The sequence below is a fragment of the Prunus persica genome, chromosome G7 (assembly GCF_000346465.2).
Source record: "Prunus persica cultivar Lovell chromosome G7, Prunus_persica_NCBIv2, whole genome shotgun sequence".
Classification (NCBI taxonomy): Eukaryota; Viridiplantae; Streptophyta; class Magnoliopsida; order Rosales; family Rosaceae; genus Prunus; species Prunus persica.
The window spans coordinates 15,396,436-15,420,386 of NC_034015.1; the positions used below are offsets into that span (position 1 = coordinate 15,396,436).

The following is a 23,951-nucleotide window of genomic DNA, read 5'->3' on the forward strand; positions in this document are numbered from 1 at the left end:
AGTTCCCTAGGAATTAGAATACCCTCCCACCCAATACTCCAATTCCTCCAAAATCTAGAATTCAGCTCTTGATTTCGGATGGCCTCACTTGCATTTTCATTCCTGAATCCTTAATGAGATAATGAAACAAATTTCGGCATCAGCCGATCTAGGCCATACATATTGAATGAAATTCTGAATGAATAGTGATTAGTCAATTCCGTCATTCTATGGATTACTACAGATTACGAGAGCATCCTAAGAACGAGCTAACCAGATTTTTCGTCCCTGCCGAAATCTGATTGCAGAGAACCTGTTTGGTTGAGGTGACTAACATCACCCCAGGATTTTACGGTCCATTTGCCGTCATCATACACGTGAAATATGTTGACGGATGCATTGAGTACATATCTGACAGACCTGCCATCCGGGGAAGCCTGTTTGTCGAGTGTTTCAATAACCGCTCCATGACTGACCACAACTACTTGCTCTCCTGCAATTGAAACAAGCCAGGATATAAACATTCAGATTGCAACTTTGTGTTACCCTTACTCTAAATTTGCATTTTGTTGTTGTGGCGGAGTTAAACTTTAAGAGGCAAGCGACAACAGCAGATGAACTAAAAGTGCTCATTGGGAGTTCATACCATTCTATGACGTGTGTTAAATGTGTGACAAGGAAATAGTTGAACTGTAGTTTACTTAAGTACACCTCAAAATGGAAAGGGTATTGGATCATTCTGTTCGCAAACTAACTAAAACTTGATTGAAGAAAGATTTTGCAAATTCCCCAACAAAAGAGACATCCCTAACCATACCTTTGTGCTTATTGCCAATTCTCTGCAATGATGACGTGCAACGTTGATGAAGTTGATCGCGACTTTCTCCACCACCCTGCATGTGTAGAACAGTAGAATAACATTAAATTGTATTGCAATCTACTAGTATAGTACCATCCAAGCTTTTATGACAATGTCAAATCTTATATGTTCTGAGTCCTTTCTCTCCAAGGCCAAACTAGGGACTGGAGCATCAACCTTAGTCAGGTGCAAAGACAGGCAGTTCCAAGATTACAGAAATACAGTCCAAAATGTAGACCTCGACCTCTAATAGGCTAGCTGTCATGGGCAGACAATTCCATAATATTTCTCCATTGAGTACTTTTATGATGTGGCTATTAAACTTAGTTACAAAATTCAAAGTACTAACTTTGATAAAGCCTCAGGCCTAAAATACAAAAAGATTGCTTACTGGAATCTCTTGGCATGTCTCATGAGATACAAAGGCCTGGTGAGCCTTAGGATTAAGTTTGGCAGTGTCGCCAAATACAAGGCCTTGAAGATCCCCTAAATGCCTTTCTCGTAAATCAACATCTGTTACAACCTGAAATTTAAACCAAGACTTTTATTTACATATGATGAATAGAAACATTCTCCCTTTTCCAAATTATGCATGGCTTCATGTTAAAAAAATAAATTATTTTATCCAATTCCCATTGTCAGTAACATTTATACAGATGAGTTGATTATCAAGACATTGACTCCAAGTTTTTACTTAACTATTACCAAAACACAGTAATGTATGTATACTATGCAGCTTTCATTTTCACGTCTGTCAGTTATATGATTTAGAGCATCAAAGCACTTGCTGTAAGATATACATTATTCATTACTTCAATGAAAACTGGTATTATCAATTATGCAATCAGCTTTACTACATGCAACAGAGAGCAACAAAGTTACCAACCTTTAGCCCGCCGCACCTGGCTGCAATTATCTGCGCAGTTTCATAAGCTCTTGCTAAGTCAGAAGAATATACAAGGGAGATCTTGGGCTCCTTGGATAACCTATCACCCAACTTCGGGAGTAAAAGCCAAATTTTCAGACATTATTGACCAAAGGACAAAAGACTCAAAACCTTCATGTGTCCCTCAAACAGCAAGTATATATACAATTTGTAACTTACTAGAGCTGCTTGCTGCCTCCCAGCATCATTTAATTCAACATCCAGTTGCCCCTGTTCAAAATAAATGCATTGACTCAACTTTTAAATTTAGTTGTTTCAAAAAACAAGGATAAATTGCACTGATGATCCAGGAACTTTACTCGTATGTCATCCTGGGCATAACGCATCAGAAATGAACACATACCAGTAACCTAGCCTTTTCTAAGGGGCACTTTGGTAGCATATTGGAACCACGAAAAAAAAGAAGAAAAAAGGAGTGCTTAAGATGGCTTTTTATGGGAAATATTTTTGACTGCTATGGCAACCCAAGCTTGGTGGCTCCTGTGGCATCCACCCCCAAAACTGGGCATTGCACCAATGAGTGCATTGTTTTTGTCTTTTAAACAAGAAAAATGTAGCATCTGCCATGGGCACCAAAAACATATTTAAACGATGATAAAAAACATATGTTAATATAATGACGTTGATGTAGAACAAATGGCAGAATGGATTGAAGAAGAAATGGACCGAAGAATGGAAAAAGGTCGCAGCTAGAATTTACAGATTTGGCGTCAGAGCTCCGAATGGATCATATGATGCCTTTCCGGAAAGGAAACGACGTCACAAGTCAAACTCATACCTATGCTGTGACTTAAGGTGGATTTTGGGCATTCGAGGACATTTGAGCTTCGAAAACAGCATTTAATTATTTTAGTTAATTTTACACTTTTCGTTTATTTCCATTTTGCTGATGTTTGGTTTTCAATAACCTCCCTGGGGTAATCCTAGGGTCGAGCTAATGTATTGAAGCAACCTTTATGTGTTGCCTAAGATTATTATGCTTTTAATCAAAACTCTTGAGACTTTTCTTATTCGCTGGTGGATTCCAGACTCTGGTTTCTTCTAGGCTTACGTTTGTAAACACTGATCGCTTGTGCTGCGTCAGACGTGATCACGTAGTGTGGCAAATGTTGATTGGGGGTAAAGAACAACATTATGTTCCCACAAAAACATTTCTGATAAAATATGCAGAGTGTATACATGGAATTAGTTGCAGTCTTACAAACCCTTTTTTTAATAAATGATTACTTGCATTTGCATAACACGTTCGATATAATCACAGACAAAATAGGCTGTGGAATATAGACTTAGAACATAACATTTGAGATTGTGAAATCAGCTAACTTCAAAAATATTAGCATCTCTACTCATCAAACAAGTAACAAAAACCAAGTTCGCCAACACGGATAATCGCATAAGATGCATAACATTAGAAAACTTACCAAAAGATGCCTAGATTTAAACAAAAGGATCAAACTTTTTAAAGGTTGAAGTGAGAAAAAGGACCTGGATTCTTCTATCAGCGTTCCAGGCCGTTTCACCGTGACGCAGTACTATGATCTCCGCGTAATCCGAGCCAACACTGCTGCATTGAGTTCACCAGAAAAAAAAAAAAGAATAAAAATTTCAATTTCAATTTTATTACTTTCCAGCAATCGTGGGATTCGATCATTGATATACAAACACTAATCGAGGAACTATGCGATTGGAACGAAACGGAGAATTTAGGTGCAAGGAGAATGAGAGTGAGATCGGACCTGGAATCGAACTCCGCCATGGACGACTCGGGCACTGATGACGTTGCCATGGATGACTCGGCCGCACTGCGTCAACGTTAAGCAGTGCGCTATGTGACGACTGACGAGGTTTAGTGAGAGACTGAGCATTTCACTAAATTTCAGGATCCAATTCCAAATAGAATAATCTGAATTTCTTCAGCAAAATAATGGAATCTAATCTTCGTCAAAAGAATGGAATCTGATTCGCTCTTGAATTGTAGGCTTACAATTTACTACTTCCCACCAATGCATGCCCGCCACTTGATGCATATAATTGGGCTCCAAATACTTTGGAAAGTCTTTTTAATTTTTTGGCCCAAAAAGCCCAAAATATCATAACGATGAACGAAGAAATGAATTTGAGGTTTTGTATTTGCTTCCTGTCTCACACAATATCGCTTGTATTAACAAAAATGAATTTCGAAGCTTAAAACAGAAGGGACTACACTGAAAGTACACCACGTTTAATGTTAGCAAATGAATTGCAGATATGAGTTAGATCAATTGTCAAGTTAGCGTATCAGCAGCCTTGAATCCAAGTTAGATCCCCTTCATATTCATTAGAATAGTTTATAATATAGTTTTATAAAAATAAACAAATAAATGTTAGCAAATGAATTGTTATTCTTATCTGGACCAGCGTAAAGAACAAAATGAACCTGATTTTGAAGCCCAACCTTTGAGGTTGATTTACATTTAGACAATAGTGGCCCAATGCATATGACTATCGGCCTCAGGCTAACCGTGACATGGAGGATTTTGGAGTCATTCTATAATGAAGGCTATAGCCTTTCTAAATTGAGGTCTTACTCATTAATCGTTGGATTATACTAATTAATTTAATTCAATAGCTAATCAATTTAATTCAACGATTAAGAGATAGAACCTTACCTAAATGCCATATATATGACTTTCGTTATAGAATTCTTGTACTGAAGGTTTCATTGCTTATATGGCGAGGCATGATGAAGATGAAGTACAAGTCCAACAACCCATGAACGATGAAACTTCCTTTTTGCCTTTTGGCAAAGATGAGATGGAAATTTTGTTATCTAGAAACGTGGTACATGCATGTTTCACCTATAAAAGTAAAGTAAAAGTGAAACATTTGTAATGAATATTAATGATTTTTTATTTATTTATTAAGAAGGTGAAAAACTTCATTCAATAATCAATCAAGTACAAGAATTCTTTGCAAATCAGATGTCGTTTATGTGGCTCATTAAAATCTTGTTTTGAAAATTCGTAGTGGATGAAAATATAGTCAAAGAAAAAGAATACCACAACACAACTTCTTTCTTGAATATTAATGATTAAACATGTTTAAACAATACTAATGTCATTTTAACCTCACGAAAGTAAGCATTTTCAATTTTCTGATCGTTCTTGAAGCATAAGTAAGATAGAAGGCGATCAAATATATTTTACCATGAACTCTACATGCGCCTTGTGGAAGCACACGCATAAATAGGTCATTGTACCATCATTATCAGGCTATTAGTCTTCTATTAATCATTAAGAAACTGAAAACATTATAGATAATGGAATTTATTCGTAATGGATTAGGCACAGCTTTCCGAGAAAAGAGAATGGAATTTATTCGTAATTTTAAATGCGGTTACTTCCTAATTCACGTGCTGCTTGTGGCATCTTTCAACAAAAGGCATCAATACAAATCATGCAATGGAGCCCGAAGACTTGAAAAGCGATTAAAGTAAGTCTTCATGAATTTTATGACATGATGTTCGACCCGCATCAACTTGTACAAAAAAGACCAAAACTAAAAGCATATAACAAGGACCAACTTGCACAATAATATAAGGGCAAGTTAGACCGTGGTTTTTGGAAGCTAACGTAGCATCTTTGCTTCGAAGGTCATGAGGTAGACAACAAAGTACATAAACAACAATCAATGCTTCTCCGTTAGGTCGCGGAGCTAAAATTGTAGAGTTGGGGGTTGAAATATAAAATAAAAGTATATCAAACATCTAAGTATTCAAAAATTATATGTAAAAGCTAAATATTTCTAACTAAATCATGTCTAATTTATTTTAAAGGCATCAAAAATCCGAGAGGTTAGAGCCACTTCTGGTCTAGGGTTGTTCTGTCATTGTGACATTCAAAAGGTGTTATCACTTTATTCATATTATAACCGATGTATGTAGTTACTAACATTATATCCTAGTTCCATAACATATCAGTTATGACGTAGGAACACCACGCACTTAAAATTGTAATTAATCCACGTCCAACTTAATGAAGAGCAATACAAAAAAAAGACTTTGACCAAACGGTCCAAACCAGTTCTAGCCGCCTAGGATTACCTAGTTAAGACAGTCAGCCAGCCAGTATGCCCGCCTTGGCTGCTAGATATATCAATAATTAAAATACTATTTGGGTTCTTGCTATAAATAGCATAACTGATCTGGGTATGCTTCACAAACAGCCTTCACAAATCTCAAGTTGTCAACTATATTCATCTATCTAAGCGACCAAATTGATACACTGATATTACCAAAAGAAATATCAATTTCAACAAGGTTTATCTTTAATTTGAACCAGAAGAATGTCGACTGGTTTGACAAAGAGAAGGATGGTGACAGTGCTAAGCATTGATGGAGGTGGCATTAGAGGCATAATTCCCAGCACCCTCTTGGCCTTCCTTGAATCCAAGCTTCAGGTACCTACTGAATGCACCAATTATATCATACATTATATCTATATACTTGCTTCACCTTTTATATTTGCTTATAATTCAGTGTTAATTATGATCTGTGCATGGGATAGGAATTGGATGGGCCAAATGCAAGAATTGCAGATTATTTCGACATAATTGCCGGAACAAGCACCGGTGGTCTTGTCACCACCATGCTTACAGCTCCCAACAAGGACAACCGACCCATGTATGAAGCAAAGGACATCAACAAATTCTATCTGGATAACACCCCTAAGATTTTCCCTCAAAATAGGTCAGTGATCTAAAACAACTTATTAAATTGAGAGAAAACGATTGTTTGGTATCGAGCATCAATCTACGGTACGTACTTTCCAATACTGTAGAGTAATATTGAAAAAAAAAAGAAAAAAATTCACAACAAAATTTGTGTGGAACATGCAGTCGAAACAACTTCTTGACATCAATAACAAGTATGGTTGGTGCGGTTATGGGGCCTAAATATGATGGGAAGTACTTGCGTACATTGGTAAATGGGTTGCTTGGTGATCTCACTCTCAAGCAGACTTTAACCACTGTGATTATTCCAACATTTGATATCAAGCACCTTCAGCCTGTGATCTTCTCAACCACCGATGTAAGTTAACGCCAAGGAATTTTACTCTTTCGTATACAATTTGGCATTGTTAGTGCTTATAATGTGTAGCTATAGTTAATTGTGTAATATTCTAAGATTGTAAATTTATGGTACAGGCGAAAGAAAGTGCTCTGAAAAATGCCAAGCTTTCGGATATCTGCATAAGCACCTCTGCTGCTCCTACTTTTCTCCCAGCACACTACTTCGAGGTCAATAGTGAGGGAAGGACCCGAACTTTTGATCTCATTGATGGCGGGGTTGCTGCAAACAATCCTGTAAGTAGTCTGTAACGTTTTCTTGCCCCATATCTAACATGTTTGACTCAATAAACTGTTATGCAATATAATATGTCTGACTGTTTGACAAAGCGATGAAGAATTAATTAAGTCTACAATTGTGTACAGACAATGATGGCCATAAGCCACATAAACAGAGAGATATTGAAGCACGATTCGGAGCCGATGGATGCGAGTAGATTGCTAGTGCTGTCATTGGGCACAGGTGCAGCCAAGTTTGAAGGGAAGTACAATGCAGCCATGGCCTCCAAATGGGGTTTGATCAGTTGGATGTTTGACAATGGGAGCACACCTTTGGTGGACGTTTTTAATGATGCAAGTTCTGATATGGTTGACATTCATGTGTCCACCCTCTTCCAATCCACCCACGCCAAGGACAACTACTTACGCATTCAGGTACATTTTTTAACACGATTCACATGTATGAAATATGTAATTAGTAAATTTGGTCCAAATAACAACATTATGTAAGCAATGCTAATAATTTTCTAATGCTGCAAAAATTATAGGATGATTCGTTAAGCGGTGATGAAGTATCGGTGGATATAGCGACAGAGAAGAATCTAAATAGGCTTGTGGAGATTGGAAATGAGCTGCTGAAGAAGCGAGTGTCACGGGTGAATTTGGATATAGGGAGGTATGAGGAAGTTGAGGGAGAGGGTACTTATGAAGAAGCACTGGTCGATTTTGCCAAAAGGCTCTCGGATGCAAAGAAGATTGGACAAAACAAATGAAAGTCCAATAGATTGCAATATCCTTTAATTAATTGTTGTAATTTTGTCTATCACGTTCATCATTTCAAGTATGAGTTGTAATAGAAAAATAAAGAATAATTACTCGTACTAGGTGATGTAAGATTACCAAAGCCCCCATGTTGAATAAAAATGATTTTGAGTTTGATGTTTTATCTTGTTTTGAACACCCGACCCCATGCAAATAAAAAAGGGCATTATAATCCAAATAAATTTTGGGGGAGGTGACCTTACCCCATATCATCATAGAATCTCTTTTGCCGACCAGGTTTGACCTAAAGGTGCAATAATATTTTGGTGTAATCGTGATACTGTTAGGTAAGATGATATTAGTGTAACATTGAGCAGAAATATCTAACCCTTTTTCTGGTTGCATAAAATATCTAACTTAAATTGGAGATAATAAAAGATAATGCATAGTTACCGAAAATGCGAAATTCTATAATGAGGATGCCGAATATATGAACAAGTCTTAGTTCATTTTTGAGCCAAAAACTCCCAAGATATCATGATGAGCAACCCAAAGTTTTTCAGGGGCTTAAAACTGCAAAGCTATCATTCGAACTGTCTGGACCAGCAGAAGCCGAACCCAACAGTTGGAGTTCATGCGTGCATGAGCCTCAGAATGACTTGGAGGATATAAAAGATTTTTATTGATTAGGAACTACGAAGTGTAAGTAGCTCATCACAGAAAAACAAATAATGAGTAACATGCATGAGGATGAGTTGAAAGTCCAACGAGCAAGCCATTGGATGTTTTAATGTAAAGAAAAATTCAAGGTAAGCTGGCAACAAACAATGGATTGAAAAGTTGGAAGCGTGCAACACATTTACAAGTAAAATAATTGGTAACGGATATGATTAGATACATTCAATTATCATATTAGGTCAGTTTGAATTGTATAGGCCTTACGAAAATGAAAAACAAAACGAAAAATTCGGTATTTTTCGTATGCAATCCTAAGGTTTAATATTTTCATTTTCTTCCCCTTTTTTCTTCAAATGCGATAAGAAAAAGAGCCAAACTCTTATATTTCTCCATGCTCTTAGAACTAGAACGGATTTCGGGAGACTTCCATTCCATGAGAGCGGCACGATAACGCTTGATTACCCTCGATCCATGCATCTTGATTGTTATTGTGAATATTTTCTTGTTTATCGAACACATTAATATTGTGTTAATCTATTTATTTAGTTACAGTTAAATAACTAAAAAAAATGTTTCGCACATGATTGTGCATAAGAGTTACAAGTTGAATGTGATCGAATTTAATTATAATTCATGAGTGGAAAAATTCCACTCCAAGCTTTCCAGTCCATATGATTATCTTGTGGTTATTAATCAGTATATATAACACTCATTGTTCTGTCCAAAATAAAAATAAAAATAAAAATCATTGTTCTAATTAGTGAAGAGATTCTATATATATATATATATATATATTTTTTTTGTTGGAGAAAAGATTCCATTCTAGAACTTTCACAATCATGAACATGTTAATTGACCAAAAAAACAATGTTTAGCATATTTATATTAGTTTGCCCGATCAATATGAGGCTATGTTCTTCCATTAGTTATTAAGAAATTAATTTTATGAAGGATTAGGCATCTTTCCGAGAAATGAGTATTAAAATACAAAACATATGCATGAAGCCCAATAATATTTTGAAGATGACTTGAAGTGATTAATCCAATAATATTACTAATGATGCCCCCAACAGATTAAACGTGCACGGATTATTATTATTTTTTGAACATAATTAAATATTTGTAAAAAATAACCCTACTTCGGCATCAACTTGTAGTAGTCGTTGAACAATCTTAATCATACAATTATTTAATTTAATCAATAGCATAATTGATCTGGGCAGGCTTCACAAACAGCCTTCACAAATCTCAGTTATATTCATATATATAAGTGAGTATTGATGTACTGATTTTACACAAAGAAATCTCAATTTAAACAAGGTTTATCTTTAATTTGAACCAGAACAATGTCGACTGGTTTGACGAAGAGAAGCATGGTGACAATGCTAAGCATTGATGGAGGTGGCATTAGAGGCATAATTCCCAGCATCCTTTTAGCCTTTCTTGAATCCAAGCTTCAAGTACGTACTGCATTAATATACATTAATTTCATATATACTAAATGCACCATATATATCATATATATATATATCAGTCCCCTTCTATTGAGGGATCCCTCAAATAATTTTATTTGAGGGATGCCCTTTAGGATACCCTACAATTTTTTTCCCAATGATCCAAACCATTTATTTTTTAGGTCTTCATTTATAGATCATCCTTACAAAAAATTAGACAAATCGGAAATCGTTTCGACATCCAATTGTGTCTTACAAAATCAATGAACACGGTGCTTCAAGAAAATGCTAAAATTTCAATAACTTAATTGAGTGGTCAAATGATATCGGATTCAAGTGATTTTTTGTAGAGATGATCTTTGAATGAGTATCTACAAAATAGACGGTTTGGATTAGTGAAATACAATCCGGAGTGGGGCCTACAAGGAGTGTCCCTCAAATAACTTATTTGAGGAATCCCTCAATGAAAGCTCTCTGTATATATATATATATATATATATATATACACTCAGCTTTTATTTTTACTTATAATTTTGGTATTATGATCTGTGCATGGAGTAGGAATTGGATGGGCCAAATGCAAGAATTGCAGATTATTTCGACATAATTTCCGGAACAAGCACCGGAGGTCTCGTCACCACCATGCTTACAGCTCCCAACAAGGACAACCGACCCCTGTATGAAGCCAAGGACATCATCACCTTCTATCTAGATCACAGCCCTAAGATTTTCCCTCAAAATAGGTCAATGATCCGTACCAGCTTATTAATACAGAGAAAAAGATTGTTTGGTATCGAGTACCAATCTATCGTACTTTCAATATTATGCGATAATATTGAAAAAAAAAGAGGTTCACAGAACATTAATGCAGGTTATATATATGTTTATTTATTAGATCTAATGTTAAGTTTTATGGAACATGCAGTGCAAATAACTTATTGACATCAATAACAAGTATGGTTCGTGCGGTCATAGGGCCTAAGTATGATGGGAAGTACTTGCGCAAAGTGATAAATGGGCTGCTTAGTGATCTCACTCTCAAGCAGACACTCACGACTATGATTATTCCAACTTTTGATATCAAGTACCTTCAGCCTGTGATCTTCTCAACCACCGATGTAAGATAACACTAATGACATGTTTAATTACTTGGAATAGGGAAAGTAATGAAATATAATTGGATCAACTACACCTTCTTAGTCGATCAAAATTCTGGTTTTGAGAATATCAAATTACTTATTTCATAGTGAAACTCACATATTTTTTAATTGCTTATGTGTTAGTAAACGTGGAGGAAGATATTATTTGAAATAATTCTTTTTACTCTTTCGTAAACAATTTAGGTAATTATAACGTGTAGGTATTCTAAGAGGGTTGTGAATTTATGGTACAGGCCAAAGAAAGTGCTCTGAAAAATGCTAAGCTCTCGGATATCTGCATAAGTACCTCTGCTGCTCCTACTTATCTCCCTGCACACTACTTCGAGGTCAAGGATAGCGAGGGAAAGACCCGAACTTTTGATCTCGTCGATGGTGGGGTTGCTGCAAACAATCCTGTAAGTAGTTAGGAATGTTCTCTTACCATATATGAGATATTTAACATGCTTTAACATTACATGTCAGATTGTTCGACAAAAACAACACATGTAACGTGGCATAGCACTTAGGAAGTAATTAATTTAATCTACAACCATTTACAGACAATGCTGGCCTTAAGCCACATATACAGAGAGACGTTGAAGCACAATTCAGAGCCGATAGATGCGACGAGGTTGCTAGTGCTGTCGTTGGGCACAGGTGCAGCCAAGTTTGAAGAGAAGTACAATGCAACCACGGCATCCAAATGGGGTTTGATCAATTGGGTTTTTGACAATGGGAGCACGCCATTGGTAGACATTTTTGGTGATGCAAGTTCTGATATGGTTGACATTCATGTGTCCACCTTCTTCCAGTCCGTCCACGCCAAGGACAACTACCTACGTATTCAGGTACATTATTTAATGTGGTCTATCAAGATTTTTTTATTATATATATTAGTAAATGTGGTCTAAATAACAACATTATGTAGGTGATATAATAGTATTTCTTAATGTTGTAAAAATTATAGGATGACTCGTTGAGCGGTGAGGAGGCAACCGTGGATATAGCAACGGATAAGAATCTAAAGAGACTTTTGGAGATTGGAAAGGCGTTGTTGAAGAAGCCAATGTCACGGGTGCATTTGGATACAGGCAGGTATAAGAAATCTGAGGGAGAGGTTACTTATGAAGGAGCACTGATTGATTTTGCCAAAAGGCTCTCGGATGCGAAGAAGCACAATTGAACAATAAATTGCAATATCTTAATTTTTATTGTTCATTAATTTAGTTGTGAATCGTAATAGAAAAAATAAAAGAATAATTACTAGTCTTATTGATTATGAACAGTTGGAGCTCATGCATTTAGACAGTAATGGCCTCAATGCACATCACTCTGTGCACGAAGTATTTAAAAGATTTTTATTGATTATGAACTCTCAAAAGCAGCTCATCACAGAAAATAATAATACAGACTAGTAACATGCATGAGGATGAGGTCAAAGTCCAACGAGCATGTTGGAAATTAGGAATGTTATTAAATTGTTATTTAGTTTCCTTTTATTAGTTGATTGTAATTGATTTGGAGTAGTCTCCAAGTAACCTAGTTTTCCTAGTTAAGCTTGTAATATCTCTATAAATACTTAGCCTTTTGGCTCTATCAATAACAACTGAGAATTATTCTTCTTAACAAAATCTCCAATTTCACATGGTATCAGAGCACTGATTCTAGGGCGTCTCTTGAAACTTTTTTACAAACCTTAATTTCTTCACAATCCGATGTTTCACAACCCTAGTTGCTAATCTTTGAAATCTTTTGCCAAATTGAGAGTCGTTGGCGCTTTTCATCCCTCACCCATGATGGGTATTCATCTTCTACAGTTGTCTTGTTCACCCTCTCCACAATGATCAATATTTTATTCCCGCTACCAAAGCCATACCATCCCACAGTTCCTACATCTAACTAAACCAACAGTCGCACCCTTCTTTGGCGCTGCAATTTCCTTATGTTTTTCATACAAGTATTGCTCTCTATACAAATCATATTGAGCCATCTCTAGTCATGCTCTCTGTTGCAATCAGATATTGAGCCCATGTTTTGATGTCTACTACGCTTGCCACAACCACGGCATCTTCGGCCTTCATCGAGCCTACCCATCATTTTTTTAAGTCGTCTACACTTGCGGCAGGCACGCCGTCTTCATTGCGATTCCTTCGTGAGCCTCGTCACTGCTCACTAAGCCGTTTATTTCCTCCGTGAGCCTTGTCACCGCTCACCGAGCCGTTATTTTCCTCCACGAGCCTCGTCAAAGCTCGTCGAGCCTTTCATTTGACTGTTCTGCCGGTCTCTGTCTTCTTCAGCTACTCTCTTGAGTTGCCTTTTCGCTTCTCAGTTTGAGCACCTTATCTTTGTCTTTGTCTCTGTTCATGATTTGCTGGGTTTCCTCCCTTACTATTCTCTTTTTTTGAAGTTTTTTCTTCATGAGACAGCCGTATGCTACCACATTCCCCTCTTGCATTTGTTTCTGCCATGAGACTGGCATGTTTGAGTCTCTTTACTATTATTTCAATTTCTCTTCTTTCAAATCTTGACCATTTATCAGTGTCAAATTTGATGGGGAGATAGATGCAACTTTATTTGGGTGCTGCTTCCTTCAACTCACGACTCTCATACATCGTCGGATTTGAGAGGAGCAACAACCTCCTTTACAGCAGCACACCGCTGCTCCATTTGCCTCCAAATTTGCCTTCATTACAACAGTGACACAACTGCGACACAGCTGCCCCCTCTACAGCAGTGACACCACTGCCTCTTTATCAGCAACCTTTGGGAGTAACACCTTTCACAATCTCTTGTGCAAGTTGGACGTTCTTGATATCCACTCTCCAACTTGAGGGGGAGTGTTGGAAATTAGGAATGTTATTAAATTGTTATTTAGTTTCCTTTTATTAGTTGATTGTAATTGATTTGGAGTAGTCTCCAAGTAACCTAGTTTTCCTAGTTAAGCTTGTAATATCTCTATAAATACTTAGCCTTTTGGCTCTATCAATAACAACTGAGAATTATTCTTCTTAACAAAATCTCCAATTTCACAGAGCAAGCCATTGGATGTCATTCTTTTTTTCACTATGCCAAGAAAAGAAAACAGTTCGTCACGGATATGATTAGGTAAATTCATAAAAGTCTCCAGTCCCAGCAAAAAGAAAACAAAAAAAGCCCTATAAAAAAGTGCTCAAAACATGTGCCGCTGCATATACATTCTTAAAACATATTTTCAATTTTCATCGTTTTTTATGGTTCTCCCTTACCAACCATGACCATCCAATTATTCCATCCAATGATCCAATGGCTATGGGTCAGCCCGTCAGCTTTGACTACGCTAATAATGTGGTTTAGATCACTCTCTGATTGACTGTCAAATGACAATAAGTATAGTTGTCATCCAAACTTGTTTTGACTTTTATTTATTGTGATTTAAATAAACATTAACGTTTCTCGCATTGTTGAGTACAAAGATTACAAATTGAATGCTATCGAGAATTCAATTATAATTCATGAGTAGAAAGACTTCACTTGAATTATAAATTCGTGAGACAATTATAAACATAGGAATATGACCATGTTAATTAATTGACCAAAAAATTATTAAGCGTATAGGTTGCCCCATCATTGTAATGGATTAGGCAGCTTTCCGAGAAGAGATCGATGGTTTTCCAATATCTTTCAACAAAAGCTTCAACTTGCGTGGAAAATACTGTTAGTAAATAATAAATAAACAAAAAAAACAAAGACTTTACCATCAACTTGTAGTAGTGGTTCAAAAATATAATCATATATACAGACAGAGACAGGCAATATTATGTGAGAGAGTAGGTTTAAAGGAAGCTAATGTATCATGAAGTTGCATATCATTAAATAATTAATATCTAAATTGGCATGCAGCTAAATGAAGAGCATTATATAATTATATCTAGAAGGCTTAGCCGCCTGGCTATATATTAGTTGAACCATTTCTTGGGCTCTTTGCTATGAAGAACATAGTTGATCTTCACAGATACTGGTTTTATAAAAGAGAGATTTCGATTTAAACAAGGTTGTCTTTAATTTGAATCCGAAAAATGTCGACGGACTTGGTAAAGAGAAAGATGGTGACAGTGTTGAGCATTGATGGAGGTGGAGTTAGAGGCATAATTCCCAGCACCATCCTGGCCTTTCTTGAATCCAAGCTTCAGGTACATAAATTTTTTCATATAAATATTTATATAATAAGGCTCAAGTGCTAATCAGTTAATATATATGTATAGCCTTCACTTCCATCATTTATATTTGCTTGAATGATAATTTAGTGGTATGATTTTTACATGGTATAGCAATTGGATGGCCCCGATGCAAGAATTGCAGATTATTTCGACATAATTGCCGGAACAAGCACCGGTGGTCTTGTCACCACCATGCTTACAGCTCCGAACAAGGACAACAGACCCATGTATGAAGCCAAGGACATCAATAAATTCTATCTAGACCAGAGTCCTAAGATTTTTCCTCAGAGCAGGTCAGTTCTCTATAGCAACTAATCAAATCAAGGGAAAACAATTGGTTGGTACGTACCGAGTATCAATTCCCAGTGTACTAGATACTGTAGATTAGTTAACCGGTATGCTTAAATGAATTTACAAGTTCTAAAGATTAAGTTGACTTGGAATTTGCAGTCGAAATAACTTATTGGGATCAATAAAAAGTATGGTTGACGAGGTAAAGGGGCCAAAATATGATGGGAAGTACCTGCGCACATTGACTCATGGGCTGCTTGGTGATCTCACTCTCAAACAGACTCTAACCAATGTGGTTATACCAGCTTTTGATATCAAGTACCTTCAGCCTGTGGTCTTCTCAACCATTGATGTAAGACAAGAAGCCATAGTTTTTTTTCACTCCTCAAATATTTTGGGAATTTTTGGTAATTGACTTAAATTTATGTTACAGGCAAAAGAAAGTAGTTTGAAGAATGCCAAGCTTTCGGATGTTTGCGTCAGTACCTCTGCAGCTCCCACTTTTCTCCCGGCACACTACTTCGAGGTCAAGGATGACGCGGGAAGGACTCGCACTTTTAATCTTGTTGATGGTGGGGTTGCCGCTAACAATCCTGTAAGTAGTTTTGGTAATGTTAACTTGTCAGATAATATCTAACATGTTATGTTTATTCAGCATACCGATATAGAAACATAACATACCAAATTATCAGGGCGTAAAATGTCTTTCATGTCCCATAAAATGCACTAAGGAATTAATTAATTTAATCTACAATCATGTACAGACAATGATGGCCATAAGCCACATAAACAGAGAGATGTTGAAGCACAACTCAGATCCGATAGATGCGACGAGGTTGCAGGTGCTATCATTGGGCACAGGTGCAGCCAAGCTTGAAGAGAAGTACAGTGCAGCCATAGCCTCCAAATGGGGTTTGATCAATTGGCTGTTTCACAATGGGAGCACACCTTTGGTAGACTTTTTTGCCGACGCAAGTTCTGATATGGTTGACTTTCATGTGTCCACCCTCTTCCAATGCCTCCAGGCCAAGGACAACTATCTACGTATTCAGGTACGATTCTAGATCGAGCACAACTACGTAATCGGCAAATATGGTACAAATAACAACATTTTGTTGACGCATGATGCTAAATAGTTTCCTTATGATGTTAAAATTGCAGGATGACTCGTTGACCGGCGACGAAGCGTCGCTTGATATTGCAACAGAGAAGAATCTAAGAAGGCTTGTGGAGATTGGAAATGCACTGTTGAAGAAGCCAGTGTCACGGGTGCAATTGGATACTGGAAAGTATGAGGAATGTGAAGGAGAAGGCACCTATGAAGATGCTCTGATCAAGTTTGCTAAAACGATCTCAGAGGGAAGGAAGCTCAGATAAAATAAAACAATAGATTGCTTGCAATCTCTTCATTAATAATTCATGATCCTCAATTCAAAAATAAAGAATCACTGCACCCAGATGGGTTTCATTTCCTGCTTGGCTTATTATGATTTTTTTTATCAAACTATTTTTGAAGACGATTAATTCGAACTCAGTACCTCGATGAAGGAAGAAATGCTAACTGCTTAAGCTACAAGCCCCACCATTCCTTCCTAGTTGGCTTTGTATCTCCTATTTGGTTAATGATATAAAAACATGAGAACAATTCTAAGCCAAAAGGGATTTTTGATATATAACAGACGACAAGAGATTCATTTTAAGAACATAGTGCCGCACACTTTCCATGCAAGACTAATATGTAGGACATTACTTCACCTAAAGACCCGTTAACAACAAAGCATACCTTGAATCTTCCACACTAAGGTATCTGTAATATTAAAACAAGGATTGATTGGAATTTCCGCCAAACATAAACATTCACAGCTTAAATAAAGCAGAAGAACCAACCTAACAAAGTACAAAACATGGAAATTGCTGCTCTATAAGTAGATAATGAAGGCAAATGGAGCAAATTAGGCAGAATTTCCCAAAACTCGTCGAGTGCAAAGAGCAAATGGAGTCGCACAACGAGCAACAGGCGCAAAGCTACTCCTACAAATCACAAGAGTGGGATGAAAGCCGTCACAAAGCATTGGGGTCCAAGATGGCGGAACTGCTCAAGACCCAGGAAGAACTCAAAAAAGCTAAAGAGAGGACCATGCAGGCATGGATAAACTCCAGGCCTCTCATTGACGAGCTCGAAATGTTGAAGTCTGGCCTTGCAAGTGCTGAAAACCAATGTACTACGCCCAATATCATCTCAGACCTTGAATCACGGCTTGAGACGACCAACATAAGCATCAGATCCAAAAGGGAAGAAGAACACAAGGCCACAAAGATGATCAATGAAATAAATCAGGCTTCGGATCAAATGCGCCAAAAGATTGAAAAGTTTAAGCGGGATACAGACGAAGAACGACAAGCAAAACCACGATTGAAACAAGCCTTGCATCTGAGGAGACAGACTCTGCAGACACTGCAACTTGGACTTCGCGCTGTACAAATAGAAAAAGAAGCTCTTGTTGCATCGGCAGCAGAAGCACTTCAATACATAAACTGTTCAGAAATGGAGAAAACCACCATCCACCTCACTCTGGAAGACTACCATGCCTTGAAAAAACGAGCAGAAGATGAAAATTCTCTTTTAGAGTGGCGTGTTTCGGTTGCATTAGAACAGAAGCTTGCAACTGAGACAAGCCGAAACAAACCTTTGGCAAAATTGAACAGACTCTACTCTCAGAAAAGATCAAGAGGAAGGGAAATTAAAGAAGAAATTATAAGTGGAGATGGGCACAATGGAGATCCCAGAATCAGGAACGGAGACCAAGTGGACACCGGACAGAATATGCTCCCCCAAGCTCGGAACAAAGCAATAGCCAAGCTAAATCAGCGGAAACCACAGAAACAGAGATCGAGAAGCAATAACAGTAAGAAGTCGTCAGCAAAAAGAAAACCATCTGTATTGCAACAAATAAGACATTTTTTTGTAAGAAAGATAAAAAGGCTGTTTGGATAATTTCATACAAATTCAGAAAGTAGCTATCCAGTGTTGAACAGCAATAAAGTGGTACATGCTAGTCTAACAAAAGGTGAATGCACTCGGAACAAAATTTGATTGAAGCTAGAGTATTCTGAGTTTCCCTCAAGTATTCTGCTAGTTGTGTTGCTCTTCCTACAAAGCCTGAAACAAGAACAAACTTGATTAAAAGCCAAGCAAAGATATCAACCTATTTCAAAACTGTTTCTGATCTGAGTGTCTCGACTATAAACATCAACAAATGATCAGATAGATATAATCACAAAGAAAGTGAATAATCTTCCAGAAGGAAAAAGGTATCCTATCTTGAATTTGACAAACATTAAGGGTTGCACACAAGAGTCTGACCATTTATGGTATGACAAAGGGTTAAAAGATTGATACCCGATATTTCCTAAGGCCAATTAAGACTGCAGACAGAATCGCTTTAACCAGTTGGCTATGGAACTTAGCAAGTGCCAAAGGGATCCAAAATGATCCATACTATGTGCAGCCTCTACATAGCACAAACAAAAAGTCAGTCCATAAAATGGATAATAGCAAAGCAATATTGATATTTTTTTAAAACTTACCATGTGACTGCCTTCATCAATGAAACATTCTAGAATATGATTTCTTTTCTTGCTCAGACCTATCAGCAACCTGTGAAAATGTTTTAACTCTCAAATCTCTGAAAGGAAATAAAACAAGCATCCACTGTTTGGTGAGAAAATCTTATACGCATAAAGCTCACTAACCTTCCTTTTAGCAACCAGAAGCTCTTTCTTAATTCCTCCTGAAAAATAGAAAACATGATCAAAGGTCAGGAATCTATCATTTGATAGTCTGATGTCTCTAGTTGGTCATCAACTCTCAAAACATAGAGGTTTAATTATTCACAGAACCTAGTTATAACTTATAAGAGTTAATATTCAAAATCCAAACACTGTCAAGTTCACGACCATGTGAGGTTCCCACATCACATCCCCACTAAATCTGGTTAGTTGTTGGGAAAAAAAATGTGTCACTTATACTTAACAAAAATTCTCAAAAAACACATAAAGGATTTGAAGGATGGGCATAATAATCCTGTAACTGCTCTCTGATCTCAGAAATCCCCTTGGACACTGTCTACAATTTCTCACAAAGACCCAACTTTTACAATTCCAAGAAATAAAAAGCTATTTTACAAATGATCCTCTTTTTCTATATTAAGTTATGTAAATTATCTAACACTACTGACCATCATTTGGTTCCAATTCCAGGGCCTTCTTGAAGCTTTCAACTCCAGAGTCGATGTCATTAAGTGCCATATAGGCCTGCAGCCAGCAAGATGCATAGAAGTAAGATGAGAAACAGCAGCCAGCAACCATATGCATCCTTGCCAATTAAAGATTAATACCTGGCCTTGGCGAAACAAAGCCTTCACATTGGCTTCCCAATCACGCAATGCAAAGTCTGAGTCCAACAATGCTCCATCTAGGTCTCCTAATTTCAGTCTACAAGCCTGAACAAAAAACCCACTTCTTAATCAATCAGATAAAAGGAAATGCCTTTCTTTTTAGTTGATACCAGTAAAAACAAAGTACAAGAAAGAATACACAATACTTCTGAGCACAATCAAGTTAGCATTCAGAAAAGTATTAACACTGAAGAAAACCAAGCATATCTATCATATTCTTAGTTTAGCTATCTTCTAAGTATCACTCATCATCACACAGACTCTTCACATTAACACAAGGGTGAACTTTAAAGATTGCAATTATTTTCCATCACTTGATGTATTCGAGCGTCATTAGGGAACATGTAACCAGCACAAGTGCTTTTCGTGTTTCATCAATCACAAGCCATAAAGTACTCACATTAAGTTTGGCTTTCATTTCATTAGGATCACCAGAAATCAAGCCCTATATGGATAAATTGGATAATTGAGCACTAAATTTTGTATGGAGTTCACATGACACTGCGTCAAGGCAGAATCTCCATTCTAATAAAAAAGAATTGGGGGGCCTACACAGCCAGCTTTGCATGTAATCAATATGCAGTCCTATAACTGGACAAAAGACACCTAAATCATAACAAATTCTTCAAAATTGAAAGTGATAGTATATGGAAACACACAACGTCCAGCTTGGGTCCTTCATGGGACCCAACAGCTATAGACTTCCTAGTTAGAAGAGTAAATGAGAGACTCACTCAGAATGACTGCACACCATGCACATCCCAAAGACTTCTTACCAACTGTAGAGAAGCTAAATGACACTAAAAAGGAGAGAATCAATGATTCCAACATTGACAGATGCGTAGTGGCATAGCTGGAAGTTACAAGACTAGTAGCAGAAGCAGTACTGAAGATAGAAATAGAATGTATCGGTAAAATTTAAATTGATTTTCTTGAAAACGATGCAGGAATAAGAAATATGGATGCTCAATAATCACAACCAAAAAAATATATGATTGTTCATCCATAAACAACAAGGTCAAGGAGGGGAGGGAAACTCAGAAGCATTAGTTTTTGGTCCAGCAGGCTACTGAATATATGATTAACTTACTGTCACACAAGTTCCATGTCAATAATTATCATTCATAAATGAGCAATTTCTGCAATAAAGATAGTTCAGCAAATTGGCATTACAGTCCTTAGCTAAAGATCTTTGTTTACTTATCAAAAGATATCACGTTTGTTTTCATTTCAAGAAGGTTTCCTAGAGATTTCATCTAACATCCAGTGACTTTATCATTAGATAAATGAAAATTCTTACTGAGCTATTAGTAAATATCTGAGACTTTGTCTTCCGCAAAGAGGAGCTTGTCTCTGTAAAATCACAAAAACATAAAGTCATCAAATGATGAAAGCAAGTAGTGACACCCTATCGCGCAAAGCAAATGGTTTACCTTCATCGATATCTTCCAGCTCCCAGCATACATCCAAGTAGCGCAGAGCCTTGCGATACTTTCTGAGGGCCATCTTAAAGTCTTGTTTCTGTATGTAAAAGTAAACAAATAGCAAGAACAAGAACAAAGGTCATACAATAGTAGTAAATGAAAAGTACAGCATATTTAGTTTGTAAGTATTTACTTAGGAAAAGACATGTTTTACCATAGTTGTGAAATGAAATGAGATATCTCATTACCTTGAACTGCTCATTTCCAAGGGCCTTAATAGAGTCCACGGCCATGACCCACCAAGAAATTGCCTCTGGTTTTGCATCAAGGTCAGCAGGCCAATCAGGATAGACATCACCATCTTTGAAGATGTTACACAGTCCATCATCTGCACCCTCAGGAAGTTGCCCACAATCCGCAATAACAACTTGTTGGGTAGGAAAGTGATCGTCTTTAGTGGTCACATGCTCAATGGAACGAACCACACCCATCCCTTTGATCACCCTCCCAAACACAACATGCTTACCATCAAGATGACAAGTCCGAGTGGTTGTGATAAAAAACTGAGAGCCATTGGTGTCAGGGCCTAAATTGGCCATGGACAACATTCCTTTTCTCTCATGCTTTACATCAAAGTTTTCATCTTCAAACTTCAAACCGTAAATGGACTCTCCTCCTTTACCATTTCCAGCCGAAATGTCCCCACCTTGTATCATAAAACCTTTGATAATGCGGTGGAAACAACCACCCTGTAACCCAATGTAATGTAAAATCACAAATTCTAGTCATGCACAAAGAAATCAAATAAAAAACCAACAACCCAAAAACAAAAGAGATTGAAACTTTAACCACAGAGAGAGAGAGAGAGAGAGAGAGAGAGAGAGGACCTTGTAGTGAAGAGGAACATTGGTGTTGGGGCCAATACCCATCTCACCAGTACAAAGAGCTCTGAAATTCTCAGCTGTTCTGGGCACAATGTCATTGTAGAGCTCCACTACTATTCTTCCTTCAAGCTCTCCTCCTATGGTTATGTCCAAGTAGCACCTTGGCCTCACCATTTGTGTATGAGCAGTGTATGACTCGGAAGAAAAATAAAAAATTGGAAAAGAGAAAAATAAAACCCTAATCCCGCTTTATAAATTTTGAACTGGTCCGAGCTCGCCGCGACTCGCTGACTCAGCAACTCAGTAAGAACACTGACCAGGCCTCCTTGACAGTCCAGTCACAGTCTACCCAACAGTCTGGCTGGGCTCTACTCTAAAGTAGCCATGCCGTAATGTCTCTATCTCGTTGAGTCATGAGCGGCTAGTGCTAAAGTGCGCATGTGCGTGGCGTGCGCTTTGGTTTGTCTCTATATGTTGGGGGTTTTGGTAGAGTGTTGCGGAGGTGTACGGGGTGTTAAGATATGGAGGGACACTGACTCCCACAGGGCCAGGGCAAATTTTGGTTTGCAGAAGAAAGAGAGGTCAGAGTACAACTTTACAAGGGTATTCTTGGAAAGTAGTGAGATTTGACTGAAGGGACTGGTGGAGTGGACAAGGAGAAAATTTGAGTGTACCCGATTGTATGTAATTATGAGCTTTCATATCACCATGACTAATCACGCAATGGGCCTCCTCCTAAGTCACATTCATAGCCAAAAACGATACCTACAAACGAACCAGACCAACTCGATTAGCGTCACTTCATCGTCTTTAGGTTATTATTTTTTTATTTGAAGGACGTTTTTTAGGGGAATTTATTTTCAACTATCCAAAACATTTATTTTTTAAGTCTTCATTAATAAATTATTCTTGTTAAAAAAAAAATAGACAAATCGGAAACCGTTTAAACATCTAATTGTGTCATATAAAATGTTTTTTTTGTAGAAATGAATTTTGAATGAATATCTGCAAATAGATTGTTTGGATAAGTGAAATACAATCCATAATAGGCCATACAAGAATGTCCCTCAAATAATCCCTCAATGGAAGCTTTATTAGTATTTAAGTGGGATATTATAATTTGATGTGGAGGGTGGCTTCTTGCCTATTATAGCGGAGATTGATTACTTTCTAGTTGTATCCAATGTGACCTTGATATAGCCAACACTTGATTAATGCAATTTAACTAAGGCTCTGTTTGAGATTTATTTATTTTTTGGTCAAAATCTACTTTATTTTAAAGTTAAACAATTTAAGGTATTTGGTAAAAATAAAATATCTCGATTATTTTAAAAGCACTGAGCTTTTGACAATAGCTTTTAAAAACAGATTATGGGTTGCTTTTTAAAGCTACTTTCAAAATAAACAGAGATGATCATTTAATGAATTTTTTTAATTCTCAAAATACCATCATTAATTTTTAAAAATGACACCATCTCGACCTCCACATCCAACTCCACCACCTCCACCCCCACCACTACCGTCACATCCTCCTCCTCCTCCTCCTCCTCCTCCTCC

At 37.1% G+C, this 23,951-nt stretch overlaps 5 protein-coding genes across 6 annotated transcripts; 3 read left to right on the top strand and 2 right to left on the bottom strand.

The window, feature by feature from the left end:
• LOC109950249 (phosphoglycerate mutase-like protein 4) lies at window positions 69-3,743 on the bottom strand. 2 transcript variants are annotated; one of them, XM_020568624.1, is made up of 7 exons: window positions 3,521-3,743; window positions 3,270-3,345; window positions 1,944-1,994; window positions 1,725-1,835; window positions 1,230-1,361; window positions 797-872; window positions 69-472 (listed from the first exon to the last, which is right to left on the bottom strand). In XM_020568624.1, exons 1-7 carry the CDS (start codon window positions 3,568-3,570, stop codon window positions 249-251), a joined length of 720 nt encoding a protein of 239 aa, XP_020424213.1. In that variant the 5' UTR covers window positions 3,571-3,743; the 3' UTR covers window positions 69-248. The 2 variants fall into 2 exon arrangements, with proteins under 2 accessions (XP_020424213.1, XP_020424212.1); XM_020568623.1 differs by having other exon boundaries at window positions 3,270-3,348; window positions 3,521-3,741.
• LOC18769570 (patatin-like protein 3) lies at window positions 5,928-8,055 on the top strand. The gene is made up of 6 exons (XM_007202083.2): window positions 5,928-6,221; window positions 6,329-6,510; window positions 6,660-6,852; window positions 6,969-7,127; window positions 7,257-7,544; window positions 7,658-8,055. The coding sequence occupies exons 1-6, from the start codon at window positions 6,108-6,110 to the stop codon at window positions 7,880-7,882; spliced, it is 1,161 nt and encodes a 386-aa protein (XP_007202145.1). The 5' UTR covers window positions 5,928-6,107; the 3' UTR covers window positions 7,883-8,055.
• LOC18769225 (patatin-like protein 2) lies at window positions 9,896-12,355 on the top strand. Its single transcript, XM_020569115.1, has 6 exons — window positions 9,896-10,009; window positions 10,565-10,746; window positions 10,929-11,121; window positions 11,397-11,558; window positions 11,703-11,990; window positions 12,110-12,355. The coding sequence occupies exons 1-6, from the start codon at window positions 9,896-9,898 to the stop codon at window positions 12,323-12,325; spliced, it is 1,155 nt and encodes a 384-aa protein (XP_020424704.1). The 3' UTR covers window positions 12,326-12,355.
• On the top strand, window positions 15,062-17,144 carry LOC109950254 (patatin-like protein 2). Its single transcript, XM_020568674.1, has 6 exons — window positions 15,062-15,311; window positions 15,450-15,631; window positions 15,789-15,981; window positions 16,063-16,224; window positions 16,394-16,681; window positions 16,791-17,144. The coding sequence occupies exons 1-6, from the start codon at window positions 15,198-15,200 to the stop codon at window positions 17,004-17,006; spliced, it is 1,155 nt and encodes a 384-aa protein (XP_020424263.1). The 5' UTR covers window positions 15,062-15,197; the 3' UTR covers window positions 17,007-17,144.
• LOC18770548 (peptidyl-prolyl cis-trans isomerase CYP40) lies at window positions 18,549-22,827 on the bottom strand. Its single transcript, XM_007202044.2, has 10 exons — window positions 22,398-22,827; window positions 21,759-22,259; window positions 21,520-21,607; window positions 21,387-21,439; window positions 20,027-20,131; window positions 19,868-19,943; window positions 19,383-19,420; window positions 19,218-19,287; window positions 19,030-19,141; window positions 18,549-18,789 (listed from the first exon to the last, which is right to left on the bottom strand). Exons 1-8 carry the CDS (start codon window positions 22,566-22,568, stop codon window positions 19,234-19,236), a joined length of 1,086 nt encoding a protein of 361 aa, XP_007202106.1. The 5' UTR covers window positions 22,569-22,827; the 3' UTR covers window positions 18,549-18,789; window positions 19,030-19,141; window positions 19,218-19,233.

Excerpts from the sequence above, each read along its gene's own strand:
- LOC18769225 (XM_020569115.1), top strand. The coding sequence starts at position 9,896 with ATGTCGACTGGTTTGACGAAGAGAAGCATGGTGACAATGCTAAGCATT. Across the intron at positions 10,747-10,928 it reads AAGATTTTCCCTCAAAATAG|TGCAAATAACTTATTGACAT; the intron begins GTCAATGATCCG and ends TGGAACATGCAG. Across the intron at positions 11,122-11,396 it reads TGATCTTCTCAACCACCGAT|GCCAAAGAAAGTGCTCTGAA; the intron begins GTAAGATAACAC and ends TTTATGGTACAG.
- LOC109950254 (XM_020568674.1), top strand. The coding sequence starts at position 15,198 with ATGTCGACGGACTTGGTAAAGAGAAAGATGGTGACAGTGTTGAGCATT. Across the intron at positions 15,632-15,788 it reads AAGATTTTTCCTCAGAGCAG|TCGAAATAACTTATTGGGAT; the intron begins GTCAGTTCTCTA and ends TGGAATTTGCAG. Across the intron at positions 15,982-16,062 it reads TGGTCTTCTCAACCATTGAT|GCAAAAGAAAGTAGTTTGAA; the intron begins GTAAGACAAGAA and ends TTTATGTTACAG.
- LOC18769570 (XM_007202083.2), top strand. The coding sequence starts at position 6,108 with ATGTCGACTGGTTTGACAAAGAGAAGGATGGTGACAGTGCTAAGCATT. Across the intron at positions 6,222-6,328 it reads TCCTTGAATCCAAGCTTCAG|GAATTGGATGGGCCAAATGC; the intron begins GTACCTACTGAA and ends TGCATGGGATAG. Across the intron at positions 7,128-7,256 it reads GGGTTGCTGCAAACAATCCT|ACAATGATGGCCATAAGCCA; the intron begins GTAAGTAGTCTG and ends AATTGTGTACAG.
- LOC109950249 (XM_020568623.1), bottom strand. The coding sequence starts at position 3,570 with ATGGCAACGTCATCAGTGCCCGAGTCGTCCATGGCGGAGTTCGATTCC. Across the intron at positions 1,836-1,943 it reads GGAGGCAGCAAGCAGCTCTA|TTGGGTGATAGGTTATCCAA; the intron begins GTAAGTTACAAA and ends TTACTCCCGAAG. Across the intron at positions 473-796 it reads AATTGGCAATAAGCACAAAG|GAGAGCAAGTAGTTGTGGTC; the intron begins GTATGGTTAGGG and ends TTTCAATTGCAG.
- LOC18770548 (XM_007202044.2), bottom strand. The coding sequence starts at position 22,568 with ATGGTGAGGCCAAGGTGCTACTTGGACATAACCATAGGAGGAGAGCTT. Across the intron at positions 21,608-21,758 it reads TTGGAAATGAGCAGTTCAAG|AAACAAGACTTTAAGATGGC; the intron begins GTAATGAGATAT and ends TTTTACATACAG. Across the intron at positions 19,944-20,026 it reads CTTTGTTTCGCCAAGGCCAG|GCCTATATGGCACTTAATGA; the intron begins GTATTAATCTTT and ends TGCTGGCTGCAG.